Source organism: Rhipicephalus sanguineus, chromosome 1 (assembly GCF_013339695.2).
Source record: "Rhipicephalus sanguineus isolate Rsan-2018 chromosome 1, BIME_Rsan_1.4, whole genome shotgun sequence".
Lineage (NCBI taxonomy): Eukaryota > Metazoa > Arthropoda > Arachnida > Ixodida > Ixodidae > Rhipicephalus > Rhipicephalus sanguineus.
In genome coordinates, this window is record NC_051176.1 from 27,390,487 (window position 1) to 27,408,428 (window position 17,942).

Sequence of the window (17,942 nt, forward strand, 5' to 3'; positions counted from 1 at the left end):
TGCGATTCTGGTTCGGTATGTGGCAGCCACAGAGTAATGCAACAGATTGCCATTCTGTGCCAGAGGGAAAAAAAAAGCGTAGCAAGGCTCGGCTCGTATAGTGCCCCGCCTTTGATTTGCACGATCAAAGACCAGGTAACTGGACACACCTGGTAAACAGTTTCTGATGGAGAGATAACTGCGCACATGTACAATGTGAACATGCTGCGGCAAGAATTGTGAGAATACGAAGTGCTGAAAGAAGGAGGGCTGATTTTGCTTTGTCGCTCGGATTTCCCATCCTTCTCGGCAGTGAAGAGGAGCACCTTGTCATGGCTACGCCCACTTGGTCAATGACGTCAGCGATTACGTCATCGGCGCGCAAGGCTCGCTCTGTGTGTCGCCCTTGTCAGAGTGGCGCGGTGCGAGGCACTGGTGAGGTAAACATATATGCCATGGTGCATGCACCCTTCCCCTAGTGGTAAAGTCGCGAGATGGCTCTTGATCTCAGAGGAACTGATAGCTGGGCCAGTCGTTGCGCTGTGTTAAACATGTTCAAGTATGATCTCAGAGGCTTTCGTTCTGGTGATACCACTTGTCCCAGTAGTCTTTACTCTACCAAAATGGCAGAGGGCAGCACAAGAATATAAAAATGCGGACTGCGCAGCCAAAACTGCATCACCGCAGGGCCAAGGTGCCGTTTTGTAATGCACAGGATCAATCGACAGTCAGTACTATGCAATGTTAACCATGGGCCAGATTACGCCACTGCATAGGCGAAAAGGACTGGTCAGGCACAGCAACGCCTCCTCTATTTTTTTCATTGCCAGTGCAAACGCTCGCTCCTCAATGGGAACCATTCGTCTGCCTGCATCACACGTGGAGATGCAGCAGTCCCTCTCTTGTATCATGCTTCTGTCAGATTTGTTCCTTCGTACTCCTTCCTTTGTGGCCTGAAGCAATGTCACTACTGCCTCACAGCGCTTTTGTGGCACATCTTAAAGCCGGCGCATACAGCAGCATTGTTCAACATTGTTCAATGGTTCCGTGGAGTGAGTGAGCGTGGTTGGAGAAAGCCTGAATAATCAAACAGAGCCCAAAATCATGGCACCACAAGTCAGGAGGTGGTTGTATTCATAGCAGTCTTGAGTAGTAACTAGTTACTAGCAACGCGTTACCAGTAACCAGTTACTTTTTCCAGTAACTTGTAACTTTTAAGTTAGAGGAACTTGTAACTGTAACACTGTTACCTTTTTAAACAGTAACTGTAACGGGAACTACCGTAACAGTCACTTCTGTTCTTATAAAAAAATTATCCAACAGCAGCACTTGTTAAAGGCTGACGTTAAACGCTTTCCACCTTTTTGAACTTCCTTCTTTACCATATCCTCTCCACCATTCAACTTTCCACAATAGGGCGCTCCTTGCAGTTTAGGAGAGGAGGTCGCTAATTGGCTTATCTTCACTGCAAAAGACCGAGGTCGAAGGTTAGTCTTTAACGCAAGTTCAAGTTTACTTGTGAGCTACGTATAGTAAATCAATCACGTTGCAACTGAACAGCTTGCCAAGTTCACGTCCGTTTTTTTTTCGGCATACACTCTAACCTCGATATAACGAACATGGATATAACGAATTATCGGTTATAACGAAGTAAATGAAGAATAGTCTTGTCATAGATACAGCATTAAAAATAAATGTTTATAACGAATTTTCGGATATAACAAACTTATTTTCGTGGCAGGTGTGACTTTGTTATAACGAGGTTTGAGTGTATACTATATGTCGTTTTTGTCACTTGAGCTTCTATCTCTGTTGTTGGTGTACTGGTGAAGCGTTAGGACGCATAGCCTCCTTCGTCCGTGGCTCCGAGCTAATCGTGTTTGACAGGCGGCTAGAAAGCAGCAGCGCACGAAACGGCTGAGAGCCGGCAATACCGTGAGCTAGCAAAGTAATATTTTAAGGCCTCTTTGGAACTGAATGTAAAAGGTTTGCTCAGACTTGACACAACAATTATTAACAAAATGGCATACACGTTTCGCCTACTACGCAGGTTGCATCCTCAGGTTGTTGCAAGCTGATGCGTTGCAGCGAATGAACCACGATTCCACAAGATTTCTTCCCCCGCCCTCGTTCACGAGCTAGCACGTCCCATTGTTTAGGTCAAAGCTGTGCACTGCTGTCCAGCAGTGTTCAGCAAGCCCCGTCTTAGAACGCGTTACATGGGTTGCTTTAGCAACATCCCGTTTTTCCTGCCTGTTTCGCCGATGTAAGTCGTGTCGGAATCCCTGCATTGTACATGTATATAACCCCGCTCTGATCGTCCGCAGGTGTGTGGTCGGGGTTTCGCGAACACATGTCCCAAGGTATAACGGGGCTTAAAAACGGTTTGTATGCCCAGCGGACGCAGAGATCTCCGAATAGGGCTGGTTGTTTGGTTCCTAGAGGAATGGCCTAACCCACCACGGTGGATCGGCCATGAATCGGTTTGATACACCTTGAACATACAATGGACGTCGTCTTCACTCGTGACGCACTCCCTGTTCCTCTTCGCATGCATTAACTGGGTGTCGTTAATAAGCGTCCCAGGATACTGCTGTCGTTACAGTGCTTCTACCTCATTTTCCAGTTACAGAATCCTAGGACATTTATTGATGCGACAAAATAAGGCATACACAATGATTGCTTGTGTTGGCCTCCCTTTTAGGTTTCCTTCGTCTGGGGTTTTACCATGTGCAATTTTGACTGCCCGCATGCCTTTGTATGTTCTTATCAAACTAATTCCATCATTTGTTTTGTGATCTATCACTTATTTTATACAGTAAAAAAAAGTAACGACGTTACTTTTTCACAGTGACTGTAACTGTAACAGGTTACTTTTGGGAACTCTGTAACTGTAACAGAGTTACTTTTTTGGCTTAGGTAACTGTTACTGCAACACTGTTACTTTTTACTGGTAACGTGCCCATGACTGATTCATAGTCTATTCAAATCTGTTGTTTTGTACTGGACACACAAATGAAAAAGAAATTATTAGCACTGCTAGGACTATTCTCAACCAGCTCCACACAAATTCATTTTACAAAAAAAAAGGCAGATGTTGGCAACTGTGTCAATATGCAGCCCAACAGAGCTAGAGCAACAGACAACAGTATCTCCTCGAAAATTCCATCCCCAGAGAAGACAAAACTTACTGTATCAGCATTAATAAAGAAAAAGAAAAGGGCCACAAGTGTATATCCGCTCTCACTTTAGTCCCATTTTCTTAATAGGAGATGATAAAGAGGAATTTTTTACTGATGAAAGCACATCACTGGCCAAGGAAAAGCATGGGTAGCATTCCCATAAGCACTGCAGTGGACAAAAAAAAAAGCAAGAGAAAAGCAGCAAGAACATCCCCTTTATTTCTTCTACGTTTGCGTACTTTTACACAAGGCTAGGTGAAGTTTGCCATTTGTAGCAGCCAGAAGGAACACAAAAAAATGCAAAGACATGTGAAAAACAAAGAAAGAGCACAGATCCATCCCAATGTCACCAGAACAAGGGTCTGCTAGAGTCAGAACATTTTGCTTTTACTACCAAACACTTTAATTCTGGGTATTGCCAGGTTCACTGCTTATGGTTTAAACTGTATGCAAAATCTGCTAGCGATGCAAGCAGCGTTTGCTTATTAGTAATTGAACCTTGGCAGAAATGTGTTACATTTCACAATAAATAATAGATTACAGTTTTGTGACAGAGATGTCTATATTTACACAGAGAGCAAGAATAGAGAAGAAGTGATGCCAGCCTTATGATGTGCACCTACCAGTGTTCTGGCAGTTGCAGAGGGGCCCAACAGGGCCTTCGGTGCAGACACCACCGTGGTGGCACAAGCCCAGCTGGCACTCGCCAACATGCTGCTCACAGTAGATGCCAGCATACCCTGTTGAAAAATAGCAGAGGGAGATAATATGCCACCTCACTGTCCACAGGTGTAAAAAAAGAAAGTGGCAGCAATGATGACAGTCAACTCTGTATACAATGAGAGAAAACATACTTGTTAAATATATGGTTCGATTTGCAATGCAGGAACACCGAGCCCTTGCTGGGTTCGCTTGCAGGTGCAGCCCCACAATCTGAAGGGGCTACGAAGGATTCAGTTACACACCTCAATGGAGAAACGGGAAGTCCCTTGAAGCGTGGTAACACCTTGGAGCCCAAAGGGGAGCAGACAACTACATCGTATAGAAGCGTGCACACCCAAGCTATTCATGCCATCCAGATAGCATTAGTACTTGCACCGCATCTTGTCGCTGTGCAACTGACTCTTTTCATCATGTGTTGTGCAAGGAAGACAAACATCAGATAAGGTTGCCACAACATCTAGCATTTTATAGTGCCACCAGTGGGAGCACTCATCATGAAAACATATCTTTGTTGCACTGCACTCACTTGTGGTTGCATAAAAATAGGGCTTCAAGCAGGCAGGGAAGCATAAAACTAGCCTCTGCCTAGGATTGAACCAGGAGGTGACTAGTGGGCAGTACAAACTCCACAAGAAACCATAAAAATGTAGTATTTTACATGCAACCTTTCATTTCAATCACACTGTGCTGAACAATCAGTGAGTCCTAGTAGAGACCCCAGGCATTTTTAAATGGTGGTATCACAACATGGACCATGACAAGAACAAAAAACACTCAAGACCCATCCATAGTGTTGTGTCCTGTACCCTTCTCATTTTTGTCTTGCGCCTTTTTAGCGTTATAGTCAGAAACATCTGATGTCACTGTCTGCATAGGGACAACAAAGAGCAAAAGGTAGCCTTGTAGCCATGATTTCAATTCAATTCAAAATTGGAATAGCATTATATGCTAATGAAGCTTATACAGTAGAACCCCGCTGTTACGTTCCTCACTGCTGCGTTTTCCCGGCTGTTACGTCGTTTTCCGCCGGTCCTGGCATAGATCCCATAGGATACAATGTATTGGGAACCCCGCTGTTACGTCGTAACTGTCGGACCGTTCCCGTATGATACGTCGCGAAGTGCGCTCGGAGCCGACCGAGTGACTACCAAAGAGAGCCACCATGGTGCATTTTCACGCAGCGTGGCCTCGTTTGACCATAATATTAGCCGCATGAGAGGCGCAAGCAACAGAATCTTTCAATTGATGCAAACAAAAGCATGGCCTTCGAGATTCAAATTGCAAAGATGGCGTCTATGACGTAACTGCTCGCGAAAGCAAGGCCTTCGAGATTGGCATTTACTATTGACAAAAGCATAGCCTTTGAGACTTGTATTGCACAAACATGGCGTCTATGACGTAATTGCTTGCGAAAGCAAGGCCTCCGAGATTGGCATTTACTTCTGCCATCGCGTTGGCGTAGACTCATCATCATCGTTATTTGTCGGAGGACGGGAGGAGTTCGAGCTGTTTGGAGCTCGCATGGTCGTGCGCGCAGTTCGCGGTCGGACACGCTGCGCTGGTCGTGATTGCGTGTGCTTACATGCCTACAGCTGTTGGTGTTAAAAAAATCACATACGTTGATTACATTTCTGTGGATGAGGCCGTCCCCAGCTCCGCGTTTCTATCCATTGACTAGATCGCGGCTGAGCGCGCCAATTTTCGTGCTGCTCGTAAGAATTGAAATAAAATTCTGTACCACTAAATATTTTGCCGTTTTTCCTGTTTTTCGGCTCTTACGTTTCCCGTCTCTTACGTTTATTTCCTACGGTCCCTTCAAAAACGTATCAGCGGGGTTCTACTGTAGCTGCCAAAGTCATGTTTCTCATTGAAAAGAAAAATGTATGACACCACTGTGATCTTTTGCCTAGTGAGACCACTCCTTTTTCCTTTGGTCATCACCATACTTTTTTCGCCAGTGCTGTTCTTAAAAAAAAAAACATATTCTATGCAGCTTTAAAGGGGTACCGACACCATTTTCCGGAGGTGAATTTACACTGCCATACAAATCTCCCATATACAGAGACGGCTCTGAGCAAGTGTGAAGCTCAGCAAATGCTGATGAGATATTTTATTTTGATGTTGAAGTCAATTTCCCCATGGCGCACCTACCGACATCGACACTAGCTTGACGTCAGGCTACAGTACTAGTTCTGGTGACTTCACGCAGCAGTCTGTCTAGTTGTGATGACGTCAGGTACCGAAACTTCCAAAATGGCCATCTGTGTGTCCCTAGAACATTCAAAACGGCCGCTTGTGCGTCACCAATGGAGCAACGGTGCGAAGCGGCCGTGTAAACGTCACGATATCTTGCACGCGCACGTGACGAGAAGCTCATACCATGTTGTGACATCAGGCTACAGTAGGAACCGAAACTAGCTTTTAAAAACATACTGTAATTACTTTTTCAGGGTTCTTTCACGCTTAGCAGTACATATGCTAGGCTCTTGAGGGCTTGGCCTTTCATTTGACGCAAGAAAACGACCATGGAAAATTTTCGTGTCAGTACCCCGTTAAGTACTTTTCCCATGGCAAAGTGCTTAAAGCAGCCTTCACCTTTGAAATGCGTGCATTTATGCATATGTTTCAAGAAAAGCTACCTCCACAGCCAGTAGTGAACGTTTTACTATTATTATTCTTCCCCTGTTCATGATGCAGAACTGTAATCAGCAAGAGAGACAAACTCACCTGGCGGGCACTGGCAGAAGGTGCGACTCTGGGCACTGCCAGTCACGCAGCTGCCCCCATTCCTGCACCCTTTGGCTGGCTGATCACACTGGGCATCAGGTGCAGGCTCTTGGCATGCGCTGCCACTCCACGGCCCACGGCACAGGCAACGAGTGCTATTACCCCGCCAGTCCTCCACACAGACACCACCGTTGACACATGGCTTCTTCTTCCACGGGTCACGGTCACATAGAGGTCCTGCACGTAAAAGGCCAAGCATGCCACAGGCAAGTTGACCAACCCCCTCAAAGACTGGAACATGTTAACTGAGCGCAACGACGACATGGACACAAGAGAAGAGGAGACAAACCACAGCGCTAATTTACTGTAGCGCCGTGGTTTGTCTCCTCTTCTCTTGTGTCCACGTCGTCGTTGCGCTCAGTTAAACATGTTCAAGTATTGTCACCAACTGGCCCAACTATCAGTTCTTCTACCCCTCAAAGACACATTTAGGCAATAAGGCACAGCAGGATCAGTTTCTTTGACCTGTGGTTGTTTGATGTCCACCTAAACGTCAGCTCTAAGGCATCATTAGCATCGCTCACCAGTAAAAATGCAACAGTGACAGACAAAAATGAGATCAATGGGTGCAGATGGGCACGTGTCATCAATGACAGAGTTTGCAGCGGAAGCGCTCAATCAAAGAATGCGAGTGAAAATCCACAAGTGTCGGGTTGGTGAATAGTATGATGCAATATTTGAAATTCTGAATGAGCGGTACTACTGCGCACTGAGTTAAATGGCTAAAAAGGACTTACATTAGCCGAAATGTTACAATGTGGACAAGCTCTCAGATCTACATGAAAAATTGTCAAGTTAGCACGTTTTGCTACACAAAGTTTCTTACTGCCGTTCACATCAACCTTGTACTGCTCAAAGTTTCAATGACCAATTGGCAGTAAAGGCTCATAATATGCATGCCTCATCTTAGTGGCAAAAGAAGAAAGTTCTAGCTGTCTGCATGCCATGACACAACCATTATCAATTAGATAAAATGGCATGAGCAGCAGACATACGGTAAAAGCAAGTGCCAGCCAAACAAACAACAGGCAAAATCGGGCGGCCATTCACTTCAAGGTACTACTGCGGCTATCTTGCATCAATTGTTCACACCTATAAAAAGAGGCCGCAATGCTCAGCAAGGCCATTAAAATATAACACGCAAATAAAAGCAGTCACAGCAGACACCTCTATGTACACTAGCATGTTTTCAACCACTGCACTTGTTGTATGACAACTAGAGCTGTGCGAATAGCAAATTTTGGGTGCGAAGCGAATTCGAATAATAAAGATTGAGTGCGAATCGAATCTAATAATTTCGAATAATTTTCGAATATTTCTCAAACATTTTTCGAATAATTCGAAGTGAACTTACAGAAAAGTTGCAGAGAATCCCTAAGTATGTTCTTGTGAGATCGCAACATGAAAATGTTTCTTTTCGCTAAGTTGATGAAGCGCTGGTGGGATCATATTTCATAGTTGTCTTTCTTATCAAGAGTGAGGCAATGTGGAGGCCGAATTGTATTTATGTACATGATTTGGTGCAACCAAAGTGTTGCTGACAACACTTTTCACGTGATAGGCAGAGATGCCATTTTCTCAGCCTCTCCTCCTCTCTCAACTTCTGTGGAAGCCCAACTGATGTGGCGGACAAGGGTGTGCTCCCTTCAAGTCAGGAGTTCCAAATCTGCCAAGTAGACGTCTATATATAAGAACATCTGAAATTTTGGATTCTAAAGAGCTTCGGCGTCCGATTTTTTCGGACTTCCTGCCCAAATTTCAGGTCCAAAACCGCATTAATTGAGCCCCAACTCTGCCACATCTTTTATCTCCATGTTGGGATCAGCGTTTTCTCGAGTTAATACATTTGCGACCGTAGCGGAACTTGAAAGGCAGCTTTGCCGCAATACGGAGGTGTGATGAGGTGAAGCATACTGAAAATCTAGGGACCACTTCCAAACGGACGTTGACTGTCCTCTTGGCTAAGTTCGACCGTAACGGAGCTTGAAAGGCAGCTTTGCCGCAATACGGGGGTGTTATGAGGTGAAGCATATTGAAAATCTAGGGACCATTTCCAACCGGACTTTGTCTCTTGGCTAAGTTCGACCGTAACGGAGCTTGAAAGGCAGCTTTGCCGCAATATGAGAGTGTAATGAGGTGAAGCATATTGAAAATCTGAAGGGGTCACTTTCAACCAGACGTTGACTGCATTTGTCTTTGGGAAGTTCGAATAGTTCGAATGGTAAAATTTCAGTGCGAATCGAATCGAATAGCAAACACTATTCGAAAAATATTCGAAATTTCGAATATTCGCACACCCCTAATGACAACACATCAGCACTGGCAAAATGCATTGTAAAGTGTGCAGAGTGGTGTGTGGTAAGGTGCAGTGCAAGGTGTTGACGATCAAGAAAAAGCATCCATATAAAATAACTTACTAAACGCAAATAGAAAAGAAAGCATTGCCTGCAATTGTGCACATCAGTATGAAGCGCATCCTTTTAGAGTGTTATCATATGCTGATGAAGGCTTAGTGGCCAAAGTCATCTTTTTCACTGAAGAAGAAAAACTTATGCCACATCTGTCATTTCTTGTCTAGTGAGACCACTCCTTCCTCCTTTGGTCACCAGCGCACTTTTTTGCCAATGCCGCCGTTTGTAAATAAACTATGCACTGCCCTGCACATCCTCTATTAATCATATGCTTTCTGCTCTGACTCGAGTTTTACTCACTTTGCAAAAGGCATAACACTTATCTTTGTTTCCAGGCTCCCCAGTAACGCTGCCACTATTTTTTCTCCGAGAGTATAATTAGGGTTACGACACCTTTGAGAGCTGCCTATGCTAGGAAAATCATATTGCACTTTGATCTAACTGCGTTGTCAAGAAGTTGTGACTTTTTTTTTTGCATTTTACTCCAGCTCAGTGGTACCACCCTAAGCTGTATTCACAGGTTAGACTCACACATTTACTCAGAAAACTGCCTCACCTGAATGTACCAGAAAAAAAGCACTCACTCAGGCAAGTTGTATCACCTGACCAAACCAACAGAAAGTGACAATGGTAAAGCCCTTGGTAACCTTATCATTATCAACTTAACGGTACATTTTCCTATACATTTTCTGCCTAAACTTCCATCCAAAATGTGAAAAAAAATAATAACCACCAAAATGCACACTTAAGCAAAAAATGGTTGACTTGGTGACGAGGGTTCCCCGATTGAATACAGCAGGTTTCCACAATTCAAACCAGGAAAGGCGTTGCTGCCTTTTATCCTTTTTTTTTTTCCTGTGAAGCCTTAGTGTATAACAATGAACCAGCATCTGGCAACAGAATTCTTCAGCTGCTGTGAGAGACGGAACACTAGTACACGAACAACCAACTGAATGTAAGCAAATGACTTACCCTCATCTTTTTCACAATGCTCGCCACTGTATCTGGCTGTGCAGTTACACTTGGGCACTCCCTGTTGCAGTACACACAAGCCACCATGTTGGCAGTGGTAGTCAAAGCATGGGTCCCTCCGGTGGTCTTCTGCAAGAGATGTGAGTAGAGGCCAATTCAGGGCCACAGAATCACGGCTGGCTCTCACGAGTGCACAACACTTAAAGGCACAAAAGAAGGAGAATTCTTTTCCAAGGGGCTCGTTTATATTTTAGACACAATCAAATGAATCGAACAGACAATTTCTCCGACCTAATCGTCTGTTAAACTTAAATGTCGCAACATGTCACATTCACATCAGTTTTCAGACTGCATATGTGCATTTTGACCGCTCCATTTTGCCATATCTTCAACAGTGCTTTAGCCAAAGGCTCTTTGCTGATACTATGAAAATTGCTAGTGTGACTGTATTGCATAAAGGAGTGCCCGTCAATGATCTAAATAACTACAGACCGATATCGGTACCGCCCCTTTTCTCAAAAGTGCTGGAGTGTCTCTTAAAGTGCTGACTAACTAAATTCCTAGATGACACCCATGCATGGGTGTCCGGAGGGGGGTGCACCCCCTTAGAATTTCGGAAAATAATCTTCTATGCAGTAGCAATAAGCTACACGGCTTGATTAGCCCACTCAGGTCCCACACGTCCGAGTGAAACAGCCTTCGGGATTGCCGGCCAACTCTGCACGTTACACACTGCTCTTGACTGGTCTTGCCGGTCATGTCACTGCAGTGGAAGAAAAGCTACCTGTGTTTGTCATATTTTCAGTGTCACATTGTGCTTGTAAACATTTATGTGCTATTGCAAACATTATAAGCTTAGACCAGATTGTTATTTCTTAGAAATTGTGTTGAGTTATTCATTTTTCCTTTACCTGTACCAATATTTATGTTTGTCATCCTTTTGCACAAACTTTATGTCTGCCCTTGTGTTCTGTGCTGCCTCACTGTTGGAGCAATGCATGGCTGACAAGGCCTCAGTCAGGCAGACAATGCTCTGCCTTTAGCCTTGCCATCCAAGACTCACTCTGTGCCTGAAATATTTCCAAATAAACAAATAAATAAATTTCTTATTCGTGCACACCATCACCGAGCAAGCTTTATAAGTTCATCATAAGCCCTTCACTGAAGGTTGTCACAAACTTGCAGTGCATCGAATGAAAGCAGCCGCAGGCTAAATAAAGCTTGTTGAGAAGCAAGCATCGGGCATGATATATTTGGAATAGATCCGCATAGCACTAAGTACTTAGCTTTAACATGCGGCATCACCTATGACAACCTATTGACTGCTCACGAATTGCAACTAGCCGCACTTTGGATGACACAGCCACGGCATGAAAGTGCTGATTACACAAGCAATTGCTAAGGAAGAAAGTGTTTATTTCATTCATGTTTGCAAAATGCCCTGCTACTTGGACACATGACAGGCCAGTGTCTAGACCCCCCCAAGCTGACCTACCGTAAAATCCCGAGCATGTGCCCCCTTCTCCTATTCCGGAGATTTGAAATATGAGCCACTGACCAAGCAAGCGACCCCCTCCTCTTCCGCCATATTTTTCTCAACCTGTTCTCCGCTACAGACCAGGATTTTCATCGCTTGCAGGGCGCAGCCATCTTTGCTGGGGGGCTGTTGATTACGTGGAACAGACGACTACGCTAGCATCAAGCCTGTTCTTATCACATGATGGCCGCCAGTGTTCGCTTGCCATCAGCTGTGACGTAACCATTCCGCAGCCCCTATGCTGGCCTCGCCAACAGATGACAACTGGGGTCAAGACTATGTATGCTAGCTCTAAACGTGGATGCGAGAGTAAAAATAATCTGGTCTATAGAATCCTGCAGCTGCGGTTCCTAGGAACCCAAGTTCTGAGAGTCTTTACATACGTGCACAATTTCTTAGTACTTTTACAGTATGGTGCCTCGGGGTTGCATTCTGAGTTGTCACAAGTTGTCGGGACATTTGAAGAACGTCCTTCCCCCCTTCTCAAAACACATAAAATTTCGCACGAGGATTCCCTCCAGTTCAGTAAAAACAGTAAATGCATGCGTATTCAATAAAGCATTTCAGTAGAAGCACAAGTGTGCATTCTTAGAGGCTCTTTCGCCGCCATCTTGAATTTTAGTCCATGACCCAGCAAGGGCCCCTCTTCCAAATCTTGTCCAATTATCTCTCACCATAGGGGGGGGGGGCTTGCTCAGGATTTTACAGTACATATCATGCATCTGCATTTTTGTTAGTGGTGGTATTAAGGAAGCCACAACACTTCAAAAGAGTACAGCACAATGTTAGTTGTGTAGTATTTTGTTGCTATATATTGTTAGTTGAAAAGCTTTTAAAGTTAGTTAAGCAAACAACAATATAGAAAAGATGGCACGCTGGGGCTACATGGGACAGTCACTAAATCACAAATGCTTTCACTCAGAGAAGAAAAAATAGTTCCAAAAGAAAACTTCAGGTGCATACGCACGAGCGTGTAAGTATTGAACCTACCGCAAGTGAAATCGTGCATTGAACATGTGAAAATAGCCTCAGGCAGTGCCACAATATAACCCATGTAAAGCACCATACTCACTAGTTGGGATCCATAGAAACTAGGCTTGTGCGAATAGTAAATTTTAGGTTCGAAGCGAATAGTGATTTTGGTCGAATAATTTCGAATCGAATTCGAATAGTATATATCACATATGATAAAGAAAAACGAGCATATTTGTCATGACCCAACCAACCTGCACAACGTTTTTTAAATAATGTAACAAGACATGTGCAAATGTAATTCTTCTTGGTTCAAAGGAAGTGGAAGCAACTTTGAATAGTAGTGCTCAGGATTTGGCTTTCGGTAGAATGCAAGTGATAACCTGTAAAATATGTTACATTTTAAAATTTACTACACTTCGAGCGTATAAGCCGGTATAACAAGTTTTTAGACTTAAAAAATGATGAATGGATGTGAGGGTAATATGTTCATTTAACCTTGAAGTGGGGCTTCGTGGCAGTGCGGATTTTTCCTGAAAAGGTGTATTCACGGTATAGCACTTGTCCACTGCAGTGAAACCACCTTTACAAAAGATTACTAACGGAGCAATAGAGTGAACTTGGGCGTGTTGGTTAAGCATGATGAACCACACAGCGCGAGTAAACAATGGGGACACAGGAAGGGAACACACACAGCGCTGACTTACAACAAAATTTATTGAAACAACACTTCACATATATACAGGGGATCAGCCAACCACTGCGCATGTCATAGCAGATAACTTTCTAATCAACTTGAAAAAGCCGAACGGAGAAATTGCAATTCTTTATCTGATAAAAATATCGACGCCGAACTAACACATTTGTCACCCAACCTCTGAATCATCTCTGCTTCAGTTATTTCTCGGACATATTTATTTCTATGTTTACAAACAACGTCAGCTTCCTGAAAGACTGGTTTGCACGTGCAGTCATTACAGTGCAGAGCCAGAAGGCCTCCCTGTCCTTTCGTGACATTGCTGGCATGCTCACGGAACCTTTCGTTGATACATCGGCACTCGGTGTTTCTTTGCGCAAGAAACTTCTTCGTCGATAGCTCTGTCTGGTTGAGTTAACCTACACAAAGAAGCCAACAAACGAATCGCTCAGAAGTCACATGTTCCAACTGCATTCTCTGCCCCGCTTAAGTTGGCTTCTTTGTGTAGGTTAACTCAACCAGAGTGAGCTATCGACGAAGAAGTTTCTTGCGCAAAGAAACACAGAGCGCCTTTTCAAGACTGCGCAGTAGGCGTAGTTTATTCTACACCGCTAAGCTGTGGTAAACATTACATCGGCCAAACGGGCCGATGTATCAATGAAAGGTTCCGTGAGCATGCCAGCAATGTCACGAAAGGACAGGGAGGCCTTCTGGCTCTGCACTGTAATGACCGCACGTGCAAACCAGTCTTTCAGGAAGCTGACGTTGTTTGTAAACATAGAAATAAATATGTCCGAGAAATAACTGAAGCAGAGATGATTCAGAGGTTGGGTGACAAATGTGTTAGTTCGGCGTCGATATTTTTGTCAGATAAAGAATTGCAATTTCTCCGTTCGGCTTTTCCAAGTTGATTAGAAAGTTATCTGCTATGACATGCGCAGTGGTTGGCTGATCCCCTGTATATATGTGAAGTGTTGCTTCAATAAATTTTGTTGTAAGTCAGCGCTGTGTGTGTTCCCTTCCTGTGTCCCCATTGTTTACTCGCGCTGTGTGGTTCATCATACAAACGGAGAGTGCGGATTTTTTCTGGAAAGGTGTATTCACGGTATAGCACCACTCTACTGCAGTAAAACCACCTTTACAGAGGGTTACAAGCGGACTAATATACACCTATTCGTTCATTTCGAATACTTCAAAATTTTCAATAATTTAAATTCGAATCGAAGCGAATTCGACGTGCTCGAATATTCGCACAAGCCTAATAGAAACCAATCAAAACTGATGAGATGCCGACACGATCTGCATTTTTTTTCTTTGTGAAAAGCATTCTGCTCAACCTTCAGGTGAAAGTGCCACGCCTTTTTGCAGGCATTTTTCGACAAAGAGGCACTCTTGTGAGTCAGCATTTCCCTGGTTCTTCCTTTCACTCCCCTTTCTTTACACAAATGCTTCTACTTTTATCTACAGCAGAGATGGACAAATAGAAAACTTCAGGTTCAAAGCGAACAGTAATAACGGTCAAACAATTTCGAACAAAATAGTGGTAGTAGTAGTAATTGTGAATACCACATATTTTGGGAAAGAAATAAAGCCACATCATTTTATTTAGTTATGTGTAAAGGCCGGATTTTTAGGCATTAAAAAAGCGTGTTTTAGGCGCCAAAAATAGGCAGGCAAAACAGCGTTTTAGGCCTCTAATATCGTAAATGTAGGTGCAATAAATTTTTACATAAATGCAAATAATTTCAAAGAGAGATGTGCTCGATGTCTATTTACAACAGGAAAACAAGAAACATTATTGTTTAAGGTGGCACACAGGCACCAACAGTTGTCCTTTGTCACGCACGCTTTGCAGAACGCGGTCTCCCCCCTTATTTTGTAGCCTGGTGAGTCAAGTCTCCACTGTCGAATCAACACACACCTCTGTGCCTTTCCTTTCGGCACGACTGAGAGGGTAGAGCAGGAGCAGACATCCAGATCGCTATAATAGCAGAAGGAGGGGAACCTTCCTATTGGCCGGATCGAATCGCATAGAACATTTGCTCCCCAGGCGGTGAACACCTTAACCCTTTCCCTACGCGAGTTTTTTTACCAATAACGATACAAAAGTAGGGATTTTTTCTTCGCCTATTTTATTCTACATGTCTTGAAACAACTAAAAAACTAAAATTTAAAGGCACTTTATTCGCAACATATATATATATATATATATATACAAGCAAAATATATACTCTTTTTTAAATATGCAGAGGATTGGCTTCACTGCACTGCACCACGGCAAGTGCTCTAATCTCTCCCATCTTCGGTGCAGAAAATGTCTCCAAAATTTAAAAAATAAGTGCAGCTACAAGGGCGCCCGTGAAAAAAAGCTTTGGACGCGTCGGTGGGGGTTTGTTTCCACCAGTGGTTCTCGAATGGGGTTCCGCGGAGCAGTCTTAAGGGTGCCGTGACACCATCACCCGCGAAAAAAAAAAAGCTTTTTGAGGTGAGTTTTGACCTATTCCCAGTACCAGGTCTTGCTCCAGGAACTGTAGCAACATTCTGAACAAGATCGCCTCGGCTGCCCCAACGCCTCAATTAAAACCTAAGACTGCTACATCAGGCTTAGGTTAAAGCCTAAGCAGGCGTCCCATTTCTCTGCTGCTAGCGGGAGTTGGTTAAACTAGAAGACTAGGTTGAATCCCATAGAGTTCCAAACAGTCAATGTTGCGCAGTAGAATGAATAACGGGCTCAATCTGCTCCCGGAAGGGAAACATGAGGCTAAATAAGTGTTCATACAGGCGCCAATTTTGAAAATAGGCATTTATAGGCACTTATAGACATATAGACACGAACGTCAAAAATAGGTATTTATAGGCACTATAAAAGCCCTCCTCAGCCTCTAATTCATGCTCATATATCAAAGTGGTGCGATAGGAGCGTAAGGAACAAAATAGGCATTTGCCTAAAATCCGGTCTCTAGTGATGTGATAGCAGTTATATGGACACTACAGGTGCATTTTCGGCATCGGCGTAGCCGTGAGGTTCTGCATAAATTGTTCAAGGGCGATAACATCACACCGCACGTCGTATGTTCCATGTGTGAGTGCAAACACGCAAGGGCAGCCGACGATCGCGACTCAATCGGAGATAAAACGCGCCGGCCGTCGTTCGTCCTGCGATAGGCCCATGAGGGGGGTGTCCCGGAGGGGAAGGGGGGCTGCGTGACTCTGGCAGGAACTGCGACCTTTGAGCTGCCGGGCGAGGTCACGTGCCCTAGCTTGACAGGGATCAGCAGACGACTACCTTCGCATGTTCTGCGTTCTCACCACTCAGTTTATGTTGAAGCGATAAGACCTCACGAAGGTCGCTTCGCTCGATGCAGCGGCCGCGTTTCCTTACGCCATCATTTTGTTGAGTTACGACAGGTCAAATGCTGAAGGAGTTGCAGCTGCTAGCTTCACTTCGTATAACATTCGAACTTGTTGCTTCGCTCTTACGGCTAAACTATTTGACTTTTTTTTTCTCTCTTTTGTTTTTTAATGCCAGCAGCATAACCATCAGTACGTAAAATTAAATTACAGACTGTGGTTCAGTATCGAGGCCGCGGAGATGTTTCGCGTTCACCCATCGAGCAACATGGGCACAGCCAGGGTTGCCGTTGGTGGCTACTTTGCGCCAAATTGGCTACTTTACGACCCAGTCTGGCAACAAAAATTTCAGGTTGGCGCCATGGCTACTTTCTGGCTACTTTGAACCTCCATGTTAGCGCATTCAGTCGCCATTTTTTCTCATTATCTGCAGATAAAATACCGAGCAAGCCTGACGACTACCCTTTGTTTCCAAGCTTTTCTGACGCGTCAGCCGGTGTATACGCGTGTCCCAGCCCCGCCATGAGTATGGTGCTCATCGAGGCACCTGAACGCAACGCGCGGTGCGCCTGCTGAGAAGGAGTGATGAAGTTCTTGTTCGCCTAGTCAGTGTCTCACACCCACTATGGAGGATTGGCCAAGAATTCGGTGGTTTTATTAATTTAAATAAAAATCAAGAAATTGGAAATATAACTTACAAATTAAAGATGAAATTAAGTACGCCTTTTGTCTAAGATCAAAACTGACGAAATTGCGCGCATGTTGGCATACGCGTGGCTAGCACGCTGTTCACGCTGCCCGCCCTCGATGCTGACGCTACGAGTCAGTTTCGTAGTGCTGATGCACGGCGCGTGTTTTCGGGTGAACTTGACAGACACAGAGATCCGCTACAAAATGAAGTTGGACCGGTCATCTTCAAGCGGATATCACTACTTGAAGCTGGTCGTGCTTGAAGTCTGCGACTTCAAGCACGACCTTCTTCTACCATTAGTATTCCTACTGACTGGTTGGCTGGAATGTTCCAACCTTACTCTCTCTCTGGCAATTACTATATCTATTCTATATAGAATGTATACAGGTGCACGGAACTTATAATATGTTCATTTATTTGCAATTTGCTTACAGCTTGAAGACCAAGCATGAGGAGAAAATAACTGCTCGTATGCTATTTTATTGCTGACACAAAATGGTACTATATATTACTCAATGATAAAAACTCTTTTCATAATACCGATTTTCTGCCATTTGGCTACAAGTTTGGCAATAAGGTTAAAAGACGTGGCTACTTTGGCTACTTTTAGCTTGAATTCTGGCTCCTTTTCGAATCTACC

The 17,942-nt window shown here is 44.1% G+C and overlaps 1 protein-coding gene across 1 annotated transcript in view; it reads right to left on the minus strand.

Annotated features, from left to right (window-relative positions):
- Window positions 1–17,942, minus strand: part of LOC119406482 (protein crumbs-like) — a 286,551-nt gene that overhangs the window by 128,536 nt on the left and 140,073 nt on the right. Inside the window, exons 4-6 of the mRNA XM_037673508.2 lie at window positions 10,055–10,183; window positions 6,612–6,848; window positions 3,785–3,901 (exon numbers count right to left, since the gene is read on the minus strand). Coding sequence (XP_037529436.1) covers window positions 3,785–3,901; window positions 6,612–6,848; window positions 10,055–10,183 — 483 coding nt within the window. The remainder of the gene's footprint in view (window positions 1–3,784; window positions 3,902–6,611; window positions 6,849–10,054; window positions 10,184–17,942) is intronic.